This window comes from Hakea prostrata, chromosome 5 (assembly GCF_041222555.1).
Source record: "Hakea prostrata isolate BN-2017 chromosome 5, UWA_Hpros_2, whole genome shotgun sequence".
Taxonomy (NCBI): Eukaryota; Viridiplantae; Streptophyta; class Magnoliopsida; order Proteales; family Proteaceae; genus Hakea; species Hakea prostrata.
Window position 1 is genome coordinate 50,030,010 of NC_142604.1, and position 16,153 is coordinate 50,046,162.

Here is a 16,153-nt window from a genome sequence, read left to right on the forward strand (position 1 = left end):
ACTAATTCTTTGGTTTATATTGTTTTAAATTCATATGTTGTCTTGATCCATGGAAGGACTTAGTTTTTTATGAGTTACTAAGATAAATATTAAGCAATTTCATTAATCTCTCTTACGCGTTGAGGCAATAAGTTGTACGAACTACACATTTAAATACAAGTCATATCTTCATGTATCCCAAGGGTGTGTAGAATTTGAGACTTTGAAGCCTGAACCAATTTCTTCTTCCTCTTATTCTGCCCTCTCTCTCGGCTCTCTCTCTCTCTCTCTCCATGGCTTGCAACTGCAATGAGGGATTCAGTGAAAACTTTCTTTTCCTGAAGCATAAGGAAGCAAGTTTTATGGAACTGCTCCATCTCTTATTCTCCAGTGACTTGGAGAAAAGAAACTTTGTAGAACTTCATAGGAACAGCAAGAAGGTGGCCGATCATCATTACCGGTTGGTCATCTTTGTATCCGTCTTCATACAAAAGATTCTTCACCTCTCAGCAAAGCCCATGTCTTGGGCTGGTTCTGTGTATGAGCAGTGGCTGAACCTTCTTTTGTGTAATGGAGGTTTCATCAAGTTTATCTGCAACCTCATAACAGGTTTGTCTTCTGATTTCCTTGTCTTCACCTTAAACTGTTCAAACTCAGTTTGATCGCTTGAGCAGATCAAATATGAACTAGTGAACCCAGCTGATTCAAATATCTCTCAAGAAGCAAGATCATTGAATTATTTTAATTTACTGTTTAAGCTTTGGTTTGAACAGTTTAATTAGCTGCATGGAATGGGAATGAAGTAATTAAGGACCCATTAATCCATATTATGGAGCAAGCGGAAAGTTTATTAGATGAGCTAGGAATTTCTTCCAACCAGTCTTAACTTAGAAGACAGAAATCAAAAGGGTTTGATCATGAAATCAAAGAAAAACTTCAATCCACAGCAAAATTCCCAAAGATGAAGTAGTTTTTAAAATTAGCATGTTGAAGAAAAAATAATCATTTTTTCTCATCATATGGAAATTTAGAATATGTGAAATTGTTCTAATTATTGAGCCACTTGCCTTACTTGCTCAACGGCCAACAGTTAATGGTTTTAATAATATATATATATAAGGTCACCCAAGAGTTGTTAATAATTATTTAATTTTATGGGCCTGTCACTCCCCTCCTTTCTATCCCTACTGGGCCGAGTTCTCCCAACCCTTCTGTTGGGCCCATCCCATCTGGGCTTCCATTTCCTTTTGGTAATGAACTATTTATTCATCCAAAAAAAATTATTCTTAATTTGAATTATTAAGAATTCATGTGGGTTGATGGTTGTAGGGAGTGTTGAAATGCCTCCAGAAAAATCTTCTGCTACTTTCACATCATATATTGGAAATCTGGATACAAGACTGGACTTAGACAAGAGCATCAAGTATGGAGATAGCAGATACTGTGGAGCACTCTCTATGATGGCCTCTAAAATAGCCTATGAAAATGAAGCTTTTATCCAAAATGTTGTCACAGATAACTGGAAGGTACTAATTTTTTTCTTCATGGAAAATTCATCTGGGTTTTTTCCTAGTTTTCTTAAATAACTGAATCTTCTGTTTTGTTGCAGATGAAATTCCTGGGATTCTACAATTTCTGGAATGGTAAGAAGCATACTCAAGCAATATTAATTCCCATCACTAGTAGTACTCTAGATTTCTCTCCCTTTGTAGCACTGAAACTAGCTACTTAAATATTATGTTGCATGCAGATTACGAAGGTAAAGAGACAACACAGGCCTTCATGTTCCAAGATAAAGAGACAAACCCAGATATTATCATGGTAGCATTCAGAGGAACTGAACCTTTCAATGCTGATGATTGGATTACAGATATTGACATGTCTTGGTATGAGCTCGAAGGTGTAGGAAAGGTTCATGGTGGTTTCATGAAAGCTCTAGGGCTACAAAAAGAATTGGGATGGCCAAAGAAATTAAAACTGGGAGAGAACAAAGCTTCTCTGGCTTATTATTCAATCAGGGAATCGCTGGAAGACTTGCTGAGGAAGAATGAACAGGCACAGTTCATTGTAACTGGGCATAGTTTGGGTGGTGCACTAGCTATTCTCTTCCCATTGGTATTGTCTTTACATGATGAAACATGGTTGCTGGAGAAGTTGGAAGGCGTTTATACATTTGGGCAGCCTAGAGTTGGTGATCAGAGGCTTGGAGAATACATGAACAAACGATTCAAGGTTCACACTGTTAAATATTTGAGATTTGTCTACTGTAACGACATTGTTCCAAGGTTGCCTTATGATGACTCTATCCTCCTGTTTAAGCACTTTGGAACTTGCTTCTGCTATAACAGCTTCTATGATGGAAAAGTAAGTGCCTTATGATGACTCTATCCTCCTGTTTAAGCACTTTGGAACTTTGCTTCTGTTATAACAGCTTCTGCCTTATGATGACTCTCTCTCTCTCTCCTGCAATGTTGATCATCTTTGTTTTTCTTGACAGATTGTGAAAGAGGAACCAAACAAGAATTACTTCTCAATAGTGGATGCAATTCCCAATCACTTCAATGCAATGTGGGAGCTGATTAGAAGCTTCATTATTCCATTCATGAAGGGACCAGATTATGCAGAAGGTTGGACTCTAAGAATCCTAAGGTTTCTTGGATTGTTTATCCCTGGAATAGTAGCTCATGGACCTCAAGATTATGTAAACTCTACCAGATTGTGCACCTCGGTTCCATCCCTCCCAACTCAGCAAGGACTGAATCGAGAAAAACGTATTGAATATTAATCTAAAATCCATAATGTTATCTAGAAATGTTAGATTTTGTTGGTTACTCTCCAACCGGAAAAAAAATGGTGTGAAATTTTATTTTTTTATTTTTTTGAGGGGAATATCATAATCCTGAATAATGTATCATCGTGTTAAAATGCAGTTGTTGAACAGTTTGTCAACAATGATTTATGTGCAACCATATTGCCTAGAGTTTGAAATATGAGAAATAAGAATATCATTTGTCATCGAGAAGTGAATTTACTGTTACACTCCTATGGAAAGGTGAAAATTTCAACATTTTATTAGCACGTGCGTGTTTTCAGGCATAAGAGCTGTATGTGGTATGCCAACATGGTAGGGTAGCAGAAGGGATAACGATAAATGAAGTATGGACAAACGTTCATTTTATCAAACAAATTTTACCAAACCCTACGAGAGCAAAATGGCCTCTCAAGGAACTTCCCAAGTTAATGAACCTGACTACTATATCAAAACATGTGGTTTTTTTGGATTTCCACAACCCAATGCTTCAATTATATTTAGAATATTATGCAAAAACAGGATTCTTACAGATGGATAACTGTAATAGCACTATATGTAGTATTTGTAAGTGTTTTCAGCACTAATTTCGTTTTAATCTAAGTTTTAATCTATAAAAAAATATATATATATATATATATTAATCAACATGTAGGGTAGCATTTTCTTTCTTGAATAATGATTTTAATCAGAAAAATGTATATAGAAATGAACTGGACATGGATTCTCAATGATTTTTCTCAATATATAACTGAGTTGGACCGGGTATGGGCCATTAGGCCCATTCCTAATCATGGCACACTCAACCTTGGGTTGAGATATTGGGGCCCAATAGTTCAAGCCATAAATAATCTTAATTGTTTCTTTTCCTTTTAAAAGGTACTTCTATGCTCATTAGGGGGAGCGGGACATTACACACACCCTACGGAGAGTTGAACCCTTATCGATCTCCTTACAAAGAGGTGTTGATCTTTATCAACTGAGCCAACACTTGGTAAACTAATTGTTGGGTAATTTTCATTTGGACCCCCTAATGTTTGACCTATGTCATTTCTTGTTCAAAAAAATTGATCTTTTGCATTTGTCTCCCTTGAAGTATCCAAAAAGACCAATCAATGACACTCAGTTAACTTTTATTCAAAGAAAAATACACTTAGTTAATAATTAAACGATTTTCTAACCAAAATACCCCTGTGTCCTTTTAGATTTCTTTCTTTTACTCAATTTATCAAAATAAAATTACTAAAAAAATAAAAATAGAAAGTTACCAAACCAAACTCCCTCGATAGAATGAAAGTGAAGGTGCAGTTTGAAGCTTCAAAGCCCTTTTGTAACTGTAATATTACTATATTAAATACCTGCAAAAAGAAGGCAAAGAGTTCCCTTTGCAACTTTTGAAATGAAGGCAGAACTCAAAGGTGAATAGTGCTTCAAATCCATCGATTTGGTTCTTCATTTTTAGGTATCAAAGCTTTGGTTTTCAACCCTCAATAGGAGGTGTCATTCTCCTCTTGAATCCTTTGTTCAGTTTAGAAGCTTTGTTTGGGAGCAATGGCAACAACCAATACTTCAATCACCATGAAAAGAGAAGCTATTCTGACAAGCAGTTGAGGCCTATATCATTATTAAGATTCAAGATTAGATTCTTAACAGTGGTTGCAGCACAAAATATACTTTTTACTTAAACTTGGTATGTTTTTTCTTTTTTTTTTTGTTGTGCAAACCTAGTTGTCTATTTCATATAATTTAAGTAAGTTGGATTTCTATGATCCAATGGTATAAAATGTGTATTTTGTTTCTATTTAGTATCGAACTTTCTAATGTCTAAATTTGGTAGTAACACGACTTTTTGTTTTTCCTTGTTTATGACAAATTTTAACACAGGTTATTGGAACACAGTGTCTCAGGTTCTATCACGTTTGATGCTCTATTTTTCAGAATTAAGATCTATCTTAGTCAACCCAATCTTATGGGTAGTATATCATATCGTTACTTATCGACATGAAAATTAATTAGGAATGAGAAGGTTGCAATCTTACAATATGATTATCTTTGGATTATTAAGATTCAAATATATTAATTTGTTTATTAGCAAAGCAAAAAAAGCAGAGTCATTTCCCATACATACAGTCAAATTAAGCATATGAATGAAACATAAACAACACAACATTTAAATCCGAATTAAGCATCATGAGAGTTGGGGGATGGTGATCATAGTTTAGTTATACTCAAATATTATGAGGCAGCAAGAGTTGCAGTAATAAGCTTCATTGGAGTAGATATCTCTAAGGCAAATCTTCCAATCTTGATGGGCTTTCAATCTGGGTGCAAACGCTAAAAAAATAAACAACTTAGTTGAACACAAAATGTTTATACAAATTTTCCAAGTGTCCCCTTTGATGACATGGCAAGTTCAGGCCAAAAGTATTACATTATATTTTTTTCTGCTAAAAGGATCATTATATTAAGCAAAGAAGAAATATTAAAAGTACATCAATTAATACCGTATAAAGAACCAACCTCCCTTACCTGCAACAACTATTGCCCCCAAGACACCCTTCCTCACTGGTTCCTGCTCAGATTAGAAAACCACTAACTTATAAAACGAAATCTAGGACGTCTAGAGGCATCCACATCAAGTTCATTAAGGATTGAAGCTGACCAAGGAATGTTAATATCAGAAGTTCCTGTTTTAACTGGCGAATTTGCCAAAAAATCTGCCACTGTATTAGTTTCACGATAGCAATGTGAAATCTTCCAATCTATAGTCAACAAATATTCTTGTAACTCTCTCCACATATGAAAGATATACCAAGGTATTTTCTTCTGCTGTATTAAAGTCACCACAACTTTTGAATCACTTTCTACCCAAAGCTTTTTAATTTGTAAATGCCTTGCCCAACCAAAAAGTCTACATAGTCTGTATTTTCAAAAATGATTAGATAGTAAACAATATTTGGTACAAATATGTTAATACGTGGTTTTGTGCTTTTACATTCATGGATTGCTAGTCTACATAATCCTATATCTATCCAATACAGTTGCATCAACCTCATTTGATTTGATAACTGAAAATACTAAGGGTAAAATTCACAAGATGGTAGGCTACTCTACAAAAATAGAACAGCCAACTTATAGGTGACCCAAGGCCCACCTATCCATCAATACTCCACATGCCACCTGCCACCTGCCACCTGCCAGCTAGCAGAAATGTTTTGCAAACGTAAAACTTAAGTTTCTACAAGAAAAAAGTCAATTGCACTATAAAGAAATCCTAAGGCATTATATACATTTTTGAGCGTGTGTTTGTATGTGGTTTTTTTTTTATTATTGTATGGGGGAGTTGGTACGAAGCAATATAATTAGTTTAATCAATATTCAAGAATAACCACTGGCTGTGCTTCCTTAATGAACAAATAATAGAAAGCCTTTAAAGAAAACTAGAAACAAATGAAAATACTTAAAAAATCACATGCTTGTGAAATTTCCATTTTGCAGTTAAATGTTTTTCTACACTTTTTTTTTTTTTTGGTAGAATGTTTTTCTACACATATTGATTCTACCGAATCTGATAATTTAAGTTGACCACTTAAAAATAGTCACTTCATTCGATCACTTTTCAAATAAATTGGGTACAGAAACATTTGATCATATTATGATTGGTTGGGCTAAAATGAACAGTTAACATCATAACGCTTGATTGATAGATCAAGTGGTATTCATTTGAAGGGTAGGCTCTTAAGTATGTGATTTATGTATTGGTTGCTTTTGTGTTTAATATTAATAAAATTGATTATGTGCCCCACTTTTGGCTCTTCATCATTTTTGCCCTGTGTTCAATAGTTGAAATGGTGAAATGTTGATTTAGATATAAATTTGACGATGTTGTTGCAGCCAACACAAAGATCCCATTGAACTCCACGGTCCACTTTCTTATGCACTTGATTTGGCAAATCTTCCTCAACTAACGTCTTTACAAAGAGGGGGGAATAGAACAACCTAAAGTCTAAGGTTGTGAATCTTTAGCTCCATTACTAGAGCATTTGGAACATAAACAAGTTTCAAAAAGATGGTTTTCAAAACCATCAAGATTCTTTTGATTCGATTATGAATTTAGATTTTAAATCATAAAAAATTGAAAGAATAACAATGAAGAAAATAAACTAACATCTAGATGTGCTTCATAATTTTCAAATAAATGATTTATTTCAATTCTTGCTTTATAAGTAGAGCACAATACTCAAAATTTCATATTACATTATGATATTTCAAGAATCATCAACTAATATATAAGGCTTGAATCATCACTAGTAATTGTTCCTTAAATATCGCAACACAGGAGAGTATTCTAAACCATTAAATAACCATAGTCAAAAGGCTAGTTTTTTATCCATCAAATTTATGGACATGACTGTAACAAACTTACGTAGAAAAACTGACAAAACAAACTTGAGATTAAAAGTAAAAGCTAAACTAATCTTGAATTGATTAAGTATGTTAAACTAATCAGGAAACTGGAAAAATGAAGGAAAGGAACTAAAATAAGTTTGATTGTTCTAGCATATATGATAGTTCTTGAATTTTCTTATTACTCTAGTCTTTAAAAAAATATTTTGTTAATATTACTACATTTTCTAAATTCTTAGGACTGAATATAATAAATAAATAAGGTAATCAACATTGGTTTAATATATGAATCTCTCCTAGCAATTCTCATTGGTTTGCCAACTTAATACAAACTATGAAGCAAACCAACTACATTGTTCCAATAATAAAACGAGTATACACACTCTGGAGAAAAAGGAAAAAATGGGTCACAAAATAAAACAAATAGAAAAAACTTTTGAAGCATTTAAATTCAACAATTATATATAACACTCTTAGATCCTCTAAGGCAACTCTCAAATGCATATTCATCTTTACTCCAACCATTTGTGGATGGGTAGCCTTTCTAGCTCCACAATCATTTAAACTCCATAGTGCGCAACTTTGACATATAACTACATAATGAGAAATAATGTTAATGTGTAGCTTATTGATAGAATATAACATATAACTAACAAGTTGGGACCTAACCTTCTCATCGACTAGCTTTGCTAGCTATTGAAATTATCCTTACCATTTCTTTAGCATTCTTGATAGATATTTTTATGAACAATATTTTATTGATTTGTTGTCAATATAAATATAAATGATTGTTGAAAACTTGTCTCATATTCGGAATCAGTCACTTGTTTCCTTTGAATTCCATAAAAAATCAAATAATAAAGATATCAATAGTGTAACATGAGAATAAGTTCAAAAATGTTTTAGGTCTATGTAGATATTTGAACAAAAATTAAAAAATAAAACTGTTATAGGCGTATTACCTTCACTCCTTTTGGTATGTTAGCAAATGTACTAGAAGATACCTATTTCTCTTTAATTGGACCACCTTTACAAGATCTCCTATGCCTTACATTTTCCATACCTAGCAATGTTAGACCTCTTGTTAATATTTTCCTTTGGCAGTTCAACAAGTTCTCTCTTCTTTGATTTATATGGTCTACCAGTTGACCTTTTGATAAATGGAGGAAGGAGTTCAACATCTTTAATAGAGCTAGGATCAAGCATAAGATCAATCATTTTATCATATGTTACAATGTATCTCTTTGCACTAAACTAAGGATCAACATACTCCGTTATAAGCATAGATCTATTTGTATACCTAAGCATTCTCACAAATGTCTGCATTGCAACCTTGATGCAACATATACACCATTGTCATGTGTCAAATTACCTTTGTCCACCACATACCTCTTAAAGTTATCTTGTATCTCATACATATTGTTCCCAACTTAAGTTGGGTTACAATACTTAGTACCTTTTAATTGTTCATTAAGTCGTCTTTGATCCATAGAGTGATTGATTAAGTAAAGTTACACGTTGTCAACTTTTTCTGCAAGCTCCTCATTATTAATTATGATTTAATAATCAACTAATGTTATGATTAGTTTTTCTGTGCAAGGTCCTTCCCCATGATCAAATGCATATTTGCTCCATATTTAAACAGTATGGATATCCATTAATCAATCATATACACTCTTCTTTTCCTTTTTTATTCATTCAATAGCTTTCTCAAAGTCAATCATGTATAAACTTTGATGGTAGCCTAAAACAATTTCCTTAATGTAGATCCATTGTCAAATAATTTCTTAAAATTATTGTATACTTATGATTTGGCTCAGGGAAAATGACTAAGATTATTCCAATAAGGCACTATAAAATAAAACAAATATAATTTTAAGATGACAACCTTATATAGTTTATTAAAACAAAACCAAAGTACTGGGATTACTAACATACCTTTTGCTTGTCTATCATAATGGTTATTGGAATATAAGGGGCTTTAGTTTTCTCCATGCATGTCTCAATTGATTGTTTTAATCGATAGATAATGAATAGCCAAATATATTTGCCCTCAGGTTCTACAATCCTATAGGCAATTGAAAATATCCCATTATTTTCACCCCACTAACACTAAAGAACCCTAGTAAACATCTAAGCCCCACAATCACATATGCGATCCCTTAGCCTTACCACAAATCTTCATGAAGTTATATCCATTGCCTCGTAGGTTTCTTGATTACAGACATGGACAAAACAATCTCTACTTGGATACTAAATATGTCAAAGGTGATTTGAATGTATGATGTCATATGTTTAAGAGCCCTAAACTGAAAGTCATCTTCATACCTCCAGTGATTTTGTTATTTACTCTAACTCTAAAATTGTCTATCAAGAAGATGGTCATGCACAAGTCTAAGGTCACTAGCCAGCTATTGAATGTCTCTATAATATTACTTGTGATAGGGTCATTTCTTGCAATTTCATCAAATGCAAGCTTTGTCCACATATGTATGAGTGCGTGTCTTCATCAGTCAATCATAAGCTTCTTCACTTGTGTCTCTAATTTTGTCCATCTCTAGAATAAATTGAGATCAGGTGAAAGACTTACATGCACTTCAAAAATGTGACTTTAGCAAAAGACCTGAAAAATAACCTTTTGAAGTTTTCATAGAAGTGCTAGCAGCATATCGTCTAATGAACATTCGGAAAGTCTAAGTGTATTGCATTTGCTAGGCCCTATATAACAAAATCAGTATATTTGAATACAAGGAATTCAAAGACAATCATATTGTAAAATAACAACCTTCTATTCCTTAACTTAATTTTAATGCCACTAACTAATGATATAATATATTATCCATAAGATTGAGTCCATTTAGATGGATATTAGTTCTAAAAAATAAAGCATCGAGCATGGTAGAACTTTAAATATAGTGTTATAATAAGTTGTGTTGACGGTTATTAGAAATAGGGAAAGGCAAAAACTTGTGCTAAGACCAAAACTAGACATTGAAAGGTAATCCTTTTGTGCTGCAATCAATATTGAACAACAAAACAAGTTAAAAAAGAAAAAGAAAAAGAAAAAAAAAACATATCGAGTCCAGGTAAAAGCTATCCTTTTGTGTTGCGACCTTCTTTAAGAGTCTAGGTTTCGAATCTTAATAATGATCTAGGCCTCTACCACTTCTCATAATAAATTTACTTTCATGGTGATTAGAGCACTTGCAGCAGCTATTGGTCCCAGTTAGACCTTCAAAATTAAACAAAAAGATTCAAGAGGATCAAAACCTCTTATTGAGGTTCGAAAACCAAGGCTTCAATACCGAAAAATGAAGACATAAATCAATGGATCTGAAGCAAATTACTTATCTTTTGTCTTCGTTTAAAAACCAAAGGGAATTGTTTACCTTTCGCCCTCATTTTCAAACTATACCACTTAATTTTTTTTTTTTGCAAGGGAGTTTAATTTGGTAATTAAAAAAAAAATTACTTTGGTAATATTTGTTTTGGTAGTTAAATTGATTAAAAGGCAGAATAAATTATTGAAAGACATACGGATATTTTGGTCATAAAAAATATTAAACCAATGCAAATTACTTGATTATAAACATTGTATCTTTAGTTGGTCTTTTCTAGATATTTTTTGTTTTTTGGTAACCGGTTTTTCTTGGACACCATAGGGAAAGCAATCACAAAAGATCATTTTTGTGGATTGCAAATGGTTTTGCTAATTTTCTGGCTAGGGGTGCAAGCTTGCATATTCTCCTTAAACGGAACTTGGTGGGGTTATACCACTTTTATTTATTGTAGATTCTACTCGTTTGTATATGTCTTTTGACCTTAACTTTTTGGTTTAAATGTACTTGATTTTTAATGTAATTCAGACCTAAAAAAAAAACCGAACCAAAATGAGAAAATGGAGATACCGGACCACCGGTTTAGCAGAAATATTTGCACGGGCCCACTGGTGTGGCAAGTGCGGAAAAATAATTGGAACCAGGATATTTAAAGAACGGAACGACCAAGGGATGCTGCTATGCACAGGAGAGCTGAGCGCGAGGAGAGGTAGATTTTGAGCGAGCGAGCTTCGAGAGAGAGTTGAAGGAAAGGTGAGTGGGTGTGTAAATATTAAGGCCTTCTACTGCTTTAATCTTCCTTCCATTGCTCGAATCTCAGTTGTTGAAGTTCCGAACAGAGGAAAACAATATGGTTAGTTTTTTCGATTTGTTTTGTGTCCGTGAGAAAGAGATGTGCTTGTGTGCAGGGGTCGAGTGTGAGAGGCATAGGGAGATAAGAGTGAGAACGCGAGTGCGAGAGCGAGAGCGAGAGGGAGAGAAGAGAGAGATTGAGGGGGTCGTCAGATCTTTCCTTATAGAAGTGAGTTAGGGTTCTTCCCTGTAACTCTATTTCTTATTCTTCTTCTTCTTCCCTCGAATCGCCTTCTCAAACCTCATGGACCGTAAGCTTGTGGTAAGTTTTATTCATCTCCTCTTTCCTTTTCTCCCCATTCCCCTTTCCCCTCTCATGGGCTATTGAATAAATTCTGTGGTGGCTCAAAGAATGAAAGGAAAAGTTCCATCTGTTTTATAGGTTCTTGGGATTCCCTGGGATGTTGATACCGAAGGGCTCAGGGAGTATATGAGCAAATTTGGAGAATTGGAAGATTGCATTGTGATGAAGGTTAGTTAGTTGTCTATCCTTCACCTCCAGATTCGCGTTTCCTATGTATGTTTATTGATTTCTTGTGTCTGTATGAGTCTGTTTTCTCTAATTATGTTCTTTTTAAAAATTCTTTTATCTGTATTGTGTTGTCAGTTTAATGTATAGTAGCACTTCTATGATTTATTGTGTCTGTGTGAACTCTGTTTGTCTCATTTATGTTGTTTTTTAAGTTCTTTTATCTTCATTGTGTTTATCCCTCTATGCAGCAATTATTTTATCTTCATTGTGTTGTCAATTTTTCGCCCAAAGGTTTTGTTTTTGTAAGTGTCTTTCTTATGTGTTGGCTTGCCTTAATGTTGTGTTGTGGTGGTACCTGAGGTTTTAGGCAAAGTTCCCTTTTTAATGTCTTTTCTGATGGAAGTCTGTTACTCGGTGTTTGATTCTGGCATTACGAAATCTCAATAACAATTGATTTTAGGATCAAATGGTTGGTAAAGAATTTGAAGCATGTAATGCGTGATGTGGAGAAAGAAGTGTATAAGGTTGTCAGAAGGTTTATCCTAGCTCTTTATCAGAGAGGAAAAAGGATACAACTATTTCTTACACTTAAACTTTAGCTTCTAACCAAAAGGTTTATGTAGGAACTTTATCAGAAAGTAAAAACAATACTACTATTTCTTACACATAAAAACCATTCAAATTTTAGCTTCTAAACCATTCCTTGGCAGTTATTCAGCATTATTTATGGGATGCTCACTTACCAAATCCTGTTGGGGGCGACAATGTTTGTTTCATTACTTTCACTGTCCACCCTCATTCATCCCCTTGCAGTAAGATCAAGACAAAAGTTGATGATTTATATTATACTTGCATTTTCTATTCATTTCAATTCCTTCATAATATTTCAAGTTATACTAGTAGCTGATTATTATATTACACTCTTATTAGTTCTATTCATTTTCAATTCCTTCATAATATTTCAAGTTATTCTAGTAGCTTTGACTTTGGTTGCCATGTCTATCATTGACCTGCCGTTTTTCTTGTTGTTTATTGTGAAATAAAGTTTTATCTTGTAATCTATTCGTTTTCAATTACCTTCAAAATATTTCAAGTTTTACTAGTAGCTTTGGCTTTGGTTGCTATGCCTATCATTGACCTGATCTTTTTTCTTGTGGTTTATTGTGAAATAAAATTTTATCCTGTATAAAAGGAGGTTGTGCTTGGCACATTAGTCAAGTGCTCTTTTTCTGAATACTTGGTCACTGGTTCAGGTGCTGGAAGCAGCCTCTTTGGAAACAAGGCTAAGGCTGCATGTGTCTGACCTCTCCCTAGATCCCCAGCTAAATGTGGGAGACTTGTGCAGTGGATACAACCTTGTAGAAATGAAGATAATGATAATTGGTTTTTATATTTTGAATAAGTTTGTTGTGGATGCAACATAACACAATTTTTATGACTTCCATTGGAGGTTGTTCTTGCATGTTGGTCAAGTGCTAACTTGCTGAATGCTTGGTCACAAATTCAAGCCCTTAAAGAGTCTATTTGAAAATATTTTGAAACATGGGTTAGATTGCATCGTTTGACTTCCACTTGTTCATTGAGAATTATTATGTTTTTTCTTTTAATTTTTTTTATCACTATCATTTTTTTGTACTGTTTGAATTTCTCATCCTTTGTGTAACCTAAACGCTTTTTGCCTCCCTTCCACAACTAAACAGTGTAGTCAATTGAAACATAATTTGTTTACGTTTTCTTCTCTAGCCAAAATGTTTATCTTTCATTTGTTATGAGTTCCTGGTTTGGGTGGATGTTGTATGACAACTGTTTGCCTTACTTTAGGTGTCCTAACTGGAAGCTTTGTTTTCTGTTTTGTTATGTCCATCAGGAGAGGCACACTGGTCGATCTCGTGGTTTTGGCTATGTGACTTTTGCATCTTCTGAAGATGCAAAGGTAGGATACCCTGTTATTTAGTCTCTACTCTATATTTGTAGTCACTGTTTTTTCTTATATTTTAAATTCCTTTGAGTGGTTAATATGATTGTACTTATTTCTGATCTTGTGATTGATCTCCCATCCTCCACTTTTTTCATATTTTTCTCTTGGGTTTTAGTGGTTCAAATACCCATCATCCACATGGCACAACACACAACTTGGTATGGTCCTCCTTATGACCTCTTGCCCTTCCGTTGTTTGGGATTTGGGTACTTCAAGGCCAGCGGGTGCATTATGCAGCACTCCTCTTTTTGCTGGGACTCCTTTTTAGCTTTTGATGTTTATGCTGGATAAGGAAAGGTATTTCAGCAGTTGTTGAGTGAGTAGCAACTTATTTGCCTTGTATAAGATACAGTGCATATTGGTTGAATCATGTTCATTGTTGCTGCTGAAATTAAAGTACACACCGACATAATTTTCAAATAGAAATCCTTGGATCATACTTGAATTTTTCAAGATGCAAGTTTTCTTTCCCACTTATGCAAGCACATCATGTAGATGGGTTTGTTTTAGTGGAAATATTCTTTGGGTTCGGTCATATATGTTTTGGCCTTTGATCCCGTGGGTTTTCATTGTGATTGATCTTGTTAATGGGCCTACAAAATTGGTAGAGCCTAAGCATATGAAATTAGTTAGCTAAATATCTCTCTCTCTCTCTCTCTCTCTTTATTATTAATTTTTTTAATTATGAAATTAGTCATCTCTATATATCTCTCTTTGTTATTATTTTTTTAATTTTTAAATAATTCTAATCAGTAGTTATTGTTTGGGTGAAGAACTTGTTCATGCCATGTACATCACCCCTATTACTTATTCTCACTAGAAAACCAAACAATTACTAAAATACCTTGTCAAATCGACGGTGTTAGTCTGCTTTTAATGGTTTACTAGAGTAGTCCATTTTGCCCCCAAGGGATATTAAAACTTTTTGAAGTATGTTCATCGGTATACCCTTTGGACCTGTGTTGGTTTTTTATGTCAGAGTTGAAGCGAAGCTGGGGTGAAGATGAAGTTGAGGTTCCTCTGCAACTACCCCTAAAGCTTATTGCTGCAACCAATCAAGAAGAGATGAACTGAAGCATCCAGCTTGAGATAATTTAACCATGTGTAACAGAGATTAGTGCTGGTTGATTGAGATTCTGGAGTGTACTTTGCTGTTGAATAACGCGAATTGTAGCAGACATTTTGAGACCTAGAAATATAAAATGCTATCTAAACTTTAAAAATTTGAAATGTAAGGATGTTGTCTTTCGGACCCAAATAATAGTTTTCTTAATCTCATAAATTTCATTAGTGCTAGAGATATGAGGTGTGATGTAACACAATTAGAGGACTAAGTGTCTAATTGCTTATTGATTTAGGTCTCTAGCTATTAGTGTCCTTGGTGCGTGAGTTTCCTATTTGGTTTTAGGCTTAATTAGGTAGGATGATACTCGTTTTGTAATTCTCTCTTGATTTATGGTAGAACACACATTCTATTGCCTGGCCCTTTTCTCCGATTTTCCTCTCGTTTTCTTCTCTTAAACCTGTACTTGTTACAGGTCCTAGGATTGCTTACATCATATTAGTGCAGTAACCAATACTTGGTTCTCTAGATAAAAGCTGTTCTGGGGGTCACTTTAAGTTTCTAGTTTGGAGAATGGGATCCTAATTCATAAAAGAAGATGAACCAGGCTTTCCATGATGGTTTAGTGTGGAAAATGATGCATGTTTTGTTTGAAGGTTGTTGGCAGTGGGTGTCACGTATTGATTGCCGCGGGATAAACTGGCGCCTGATTCAGGTGACCGCCGGGGTTTAATGATAAGATTGTCGCCCTTTTTGTTGCTGCTTGGTTTCTGTCATCCTGATTTAAAGGGAAACCTTATTTTTTAAATCAATTGCTGAAGAACCTGCTATTTACAGGTTTTGAACCTTGCTACTGGGGTTCTTTAATGAATAAAAGGTTGTCGATGCCCTTTGTTGTTGCTGCCATCTTGCTTTCTGTTCATCCTGATTTAGAAGTGGTTGCTACTGGTTTATATTAATTATTTTATCTAAGAGAAGAGGTGTTCTTACAAGGCTCCTTTTTTTTTTTGGTGTTCTGTATTCCTCTCTGACAAGAGGAAAGCAGTCACATTCCATGATGGTTTTTGGTCAGTTACTGCTAAGTGTTCCATTATGTTTTATGGTTGGATTTGCTGATGTTGGATCTATTTTGCTGTCAAGAGGATGTGTTATAGTTTGTTATGTGTTCATGGTCCTTGGTTCTTGATTGCAGTTCCATTTGGTATCTTCTTCTCATCCTTTGCTATTACAGAATGCACATGAAACCAATTTTATT

The 16,153-nt window shown here is 34.2% G+C and overlaps 2 protein-coding genes across 2 annotated transcripts in view; both read left to right on the plus strand.

Moving 5' to 3' along the window:
* The first annotated feature begins 233 nt into the window (after positions 1-233).
* On the plus strand, positions 234-2,993 carry LOC149016355 (triacylglycerol lipase OBL1-like). Its single transcript, XM_089157499.1, has 5 exons — positions 234-588; positions 1,309-1,505; positions 1,589-1,622; positions 1,730-2,343; positions 2,477-2,993. The coding sequence occupies exons 1-5, from the start codon at positions 273-275 to the stop codon at positions 2,762-2,764; spliced, it is 1,449 nt and encodes a 482-aa protein (XP_089013625.1). The 5' UTR covers positions 234-272; the 3' UTR covers positions 2,765-2,993.
* Positions 2,994-11,209: 8,216 nt separating this feature from the next.
* LOC149016356 (RNA-binding (RRM/RBD/RNP motifs) family protein) overlaps positions 11,210-16,153 on the plus strand; it is a 28,586-nt gene continuing 23,642 nt past the window's right edge. The window contains exons 1-4 of the mRNA XM_089157500.1: positions 11,210-11,286; positions 11,442-11,647; positions 11,768-11,857; positions 13,725-13,790. Coding sequence (XP_089013626.1) covers positions 11,630-11,647; positions 11,768-11,857; positions 13,725-13,790 — 174 coding nt within the window. The 5' untranslated portion in view covers positions 11,210-11,286; positions 11,442-11,629. The remainder of the gene's footprint in view (positions 11,287-11,441; positions 11,648-11,767; positions 11,858-13,724; positions 13,791-16,153) is intronic.

Coding starts and splice junctions, on each gene's coding strand:
- LOC149016355 (XM_089157499.1), top strand. CDS start 273: ATGGCTTGCAACTGCAATGAGGGATTCAGTGAAAACTTTCTTTTCCTG. Junction 589..1,308: donor TATCTGCAACCTCATAACAG/GTTTGTCTTCTG, acceptor TGATGGTTGTAG/GGAGTGTTGAAATGCCTCCA. Junction 2,344..2,476: donor ACAGCTTCTATGATGGAAAA/GTAAGTGCCTTA, acceptor TTTTCTTGACAG/ATTGTGAAAGAGGAACCAAA.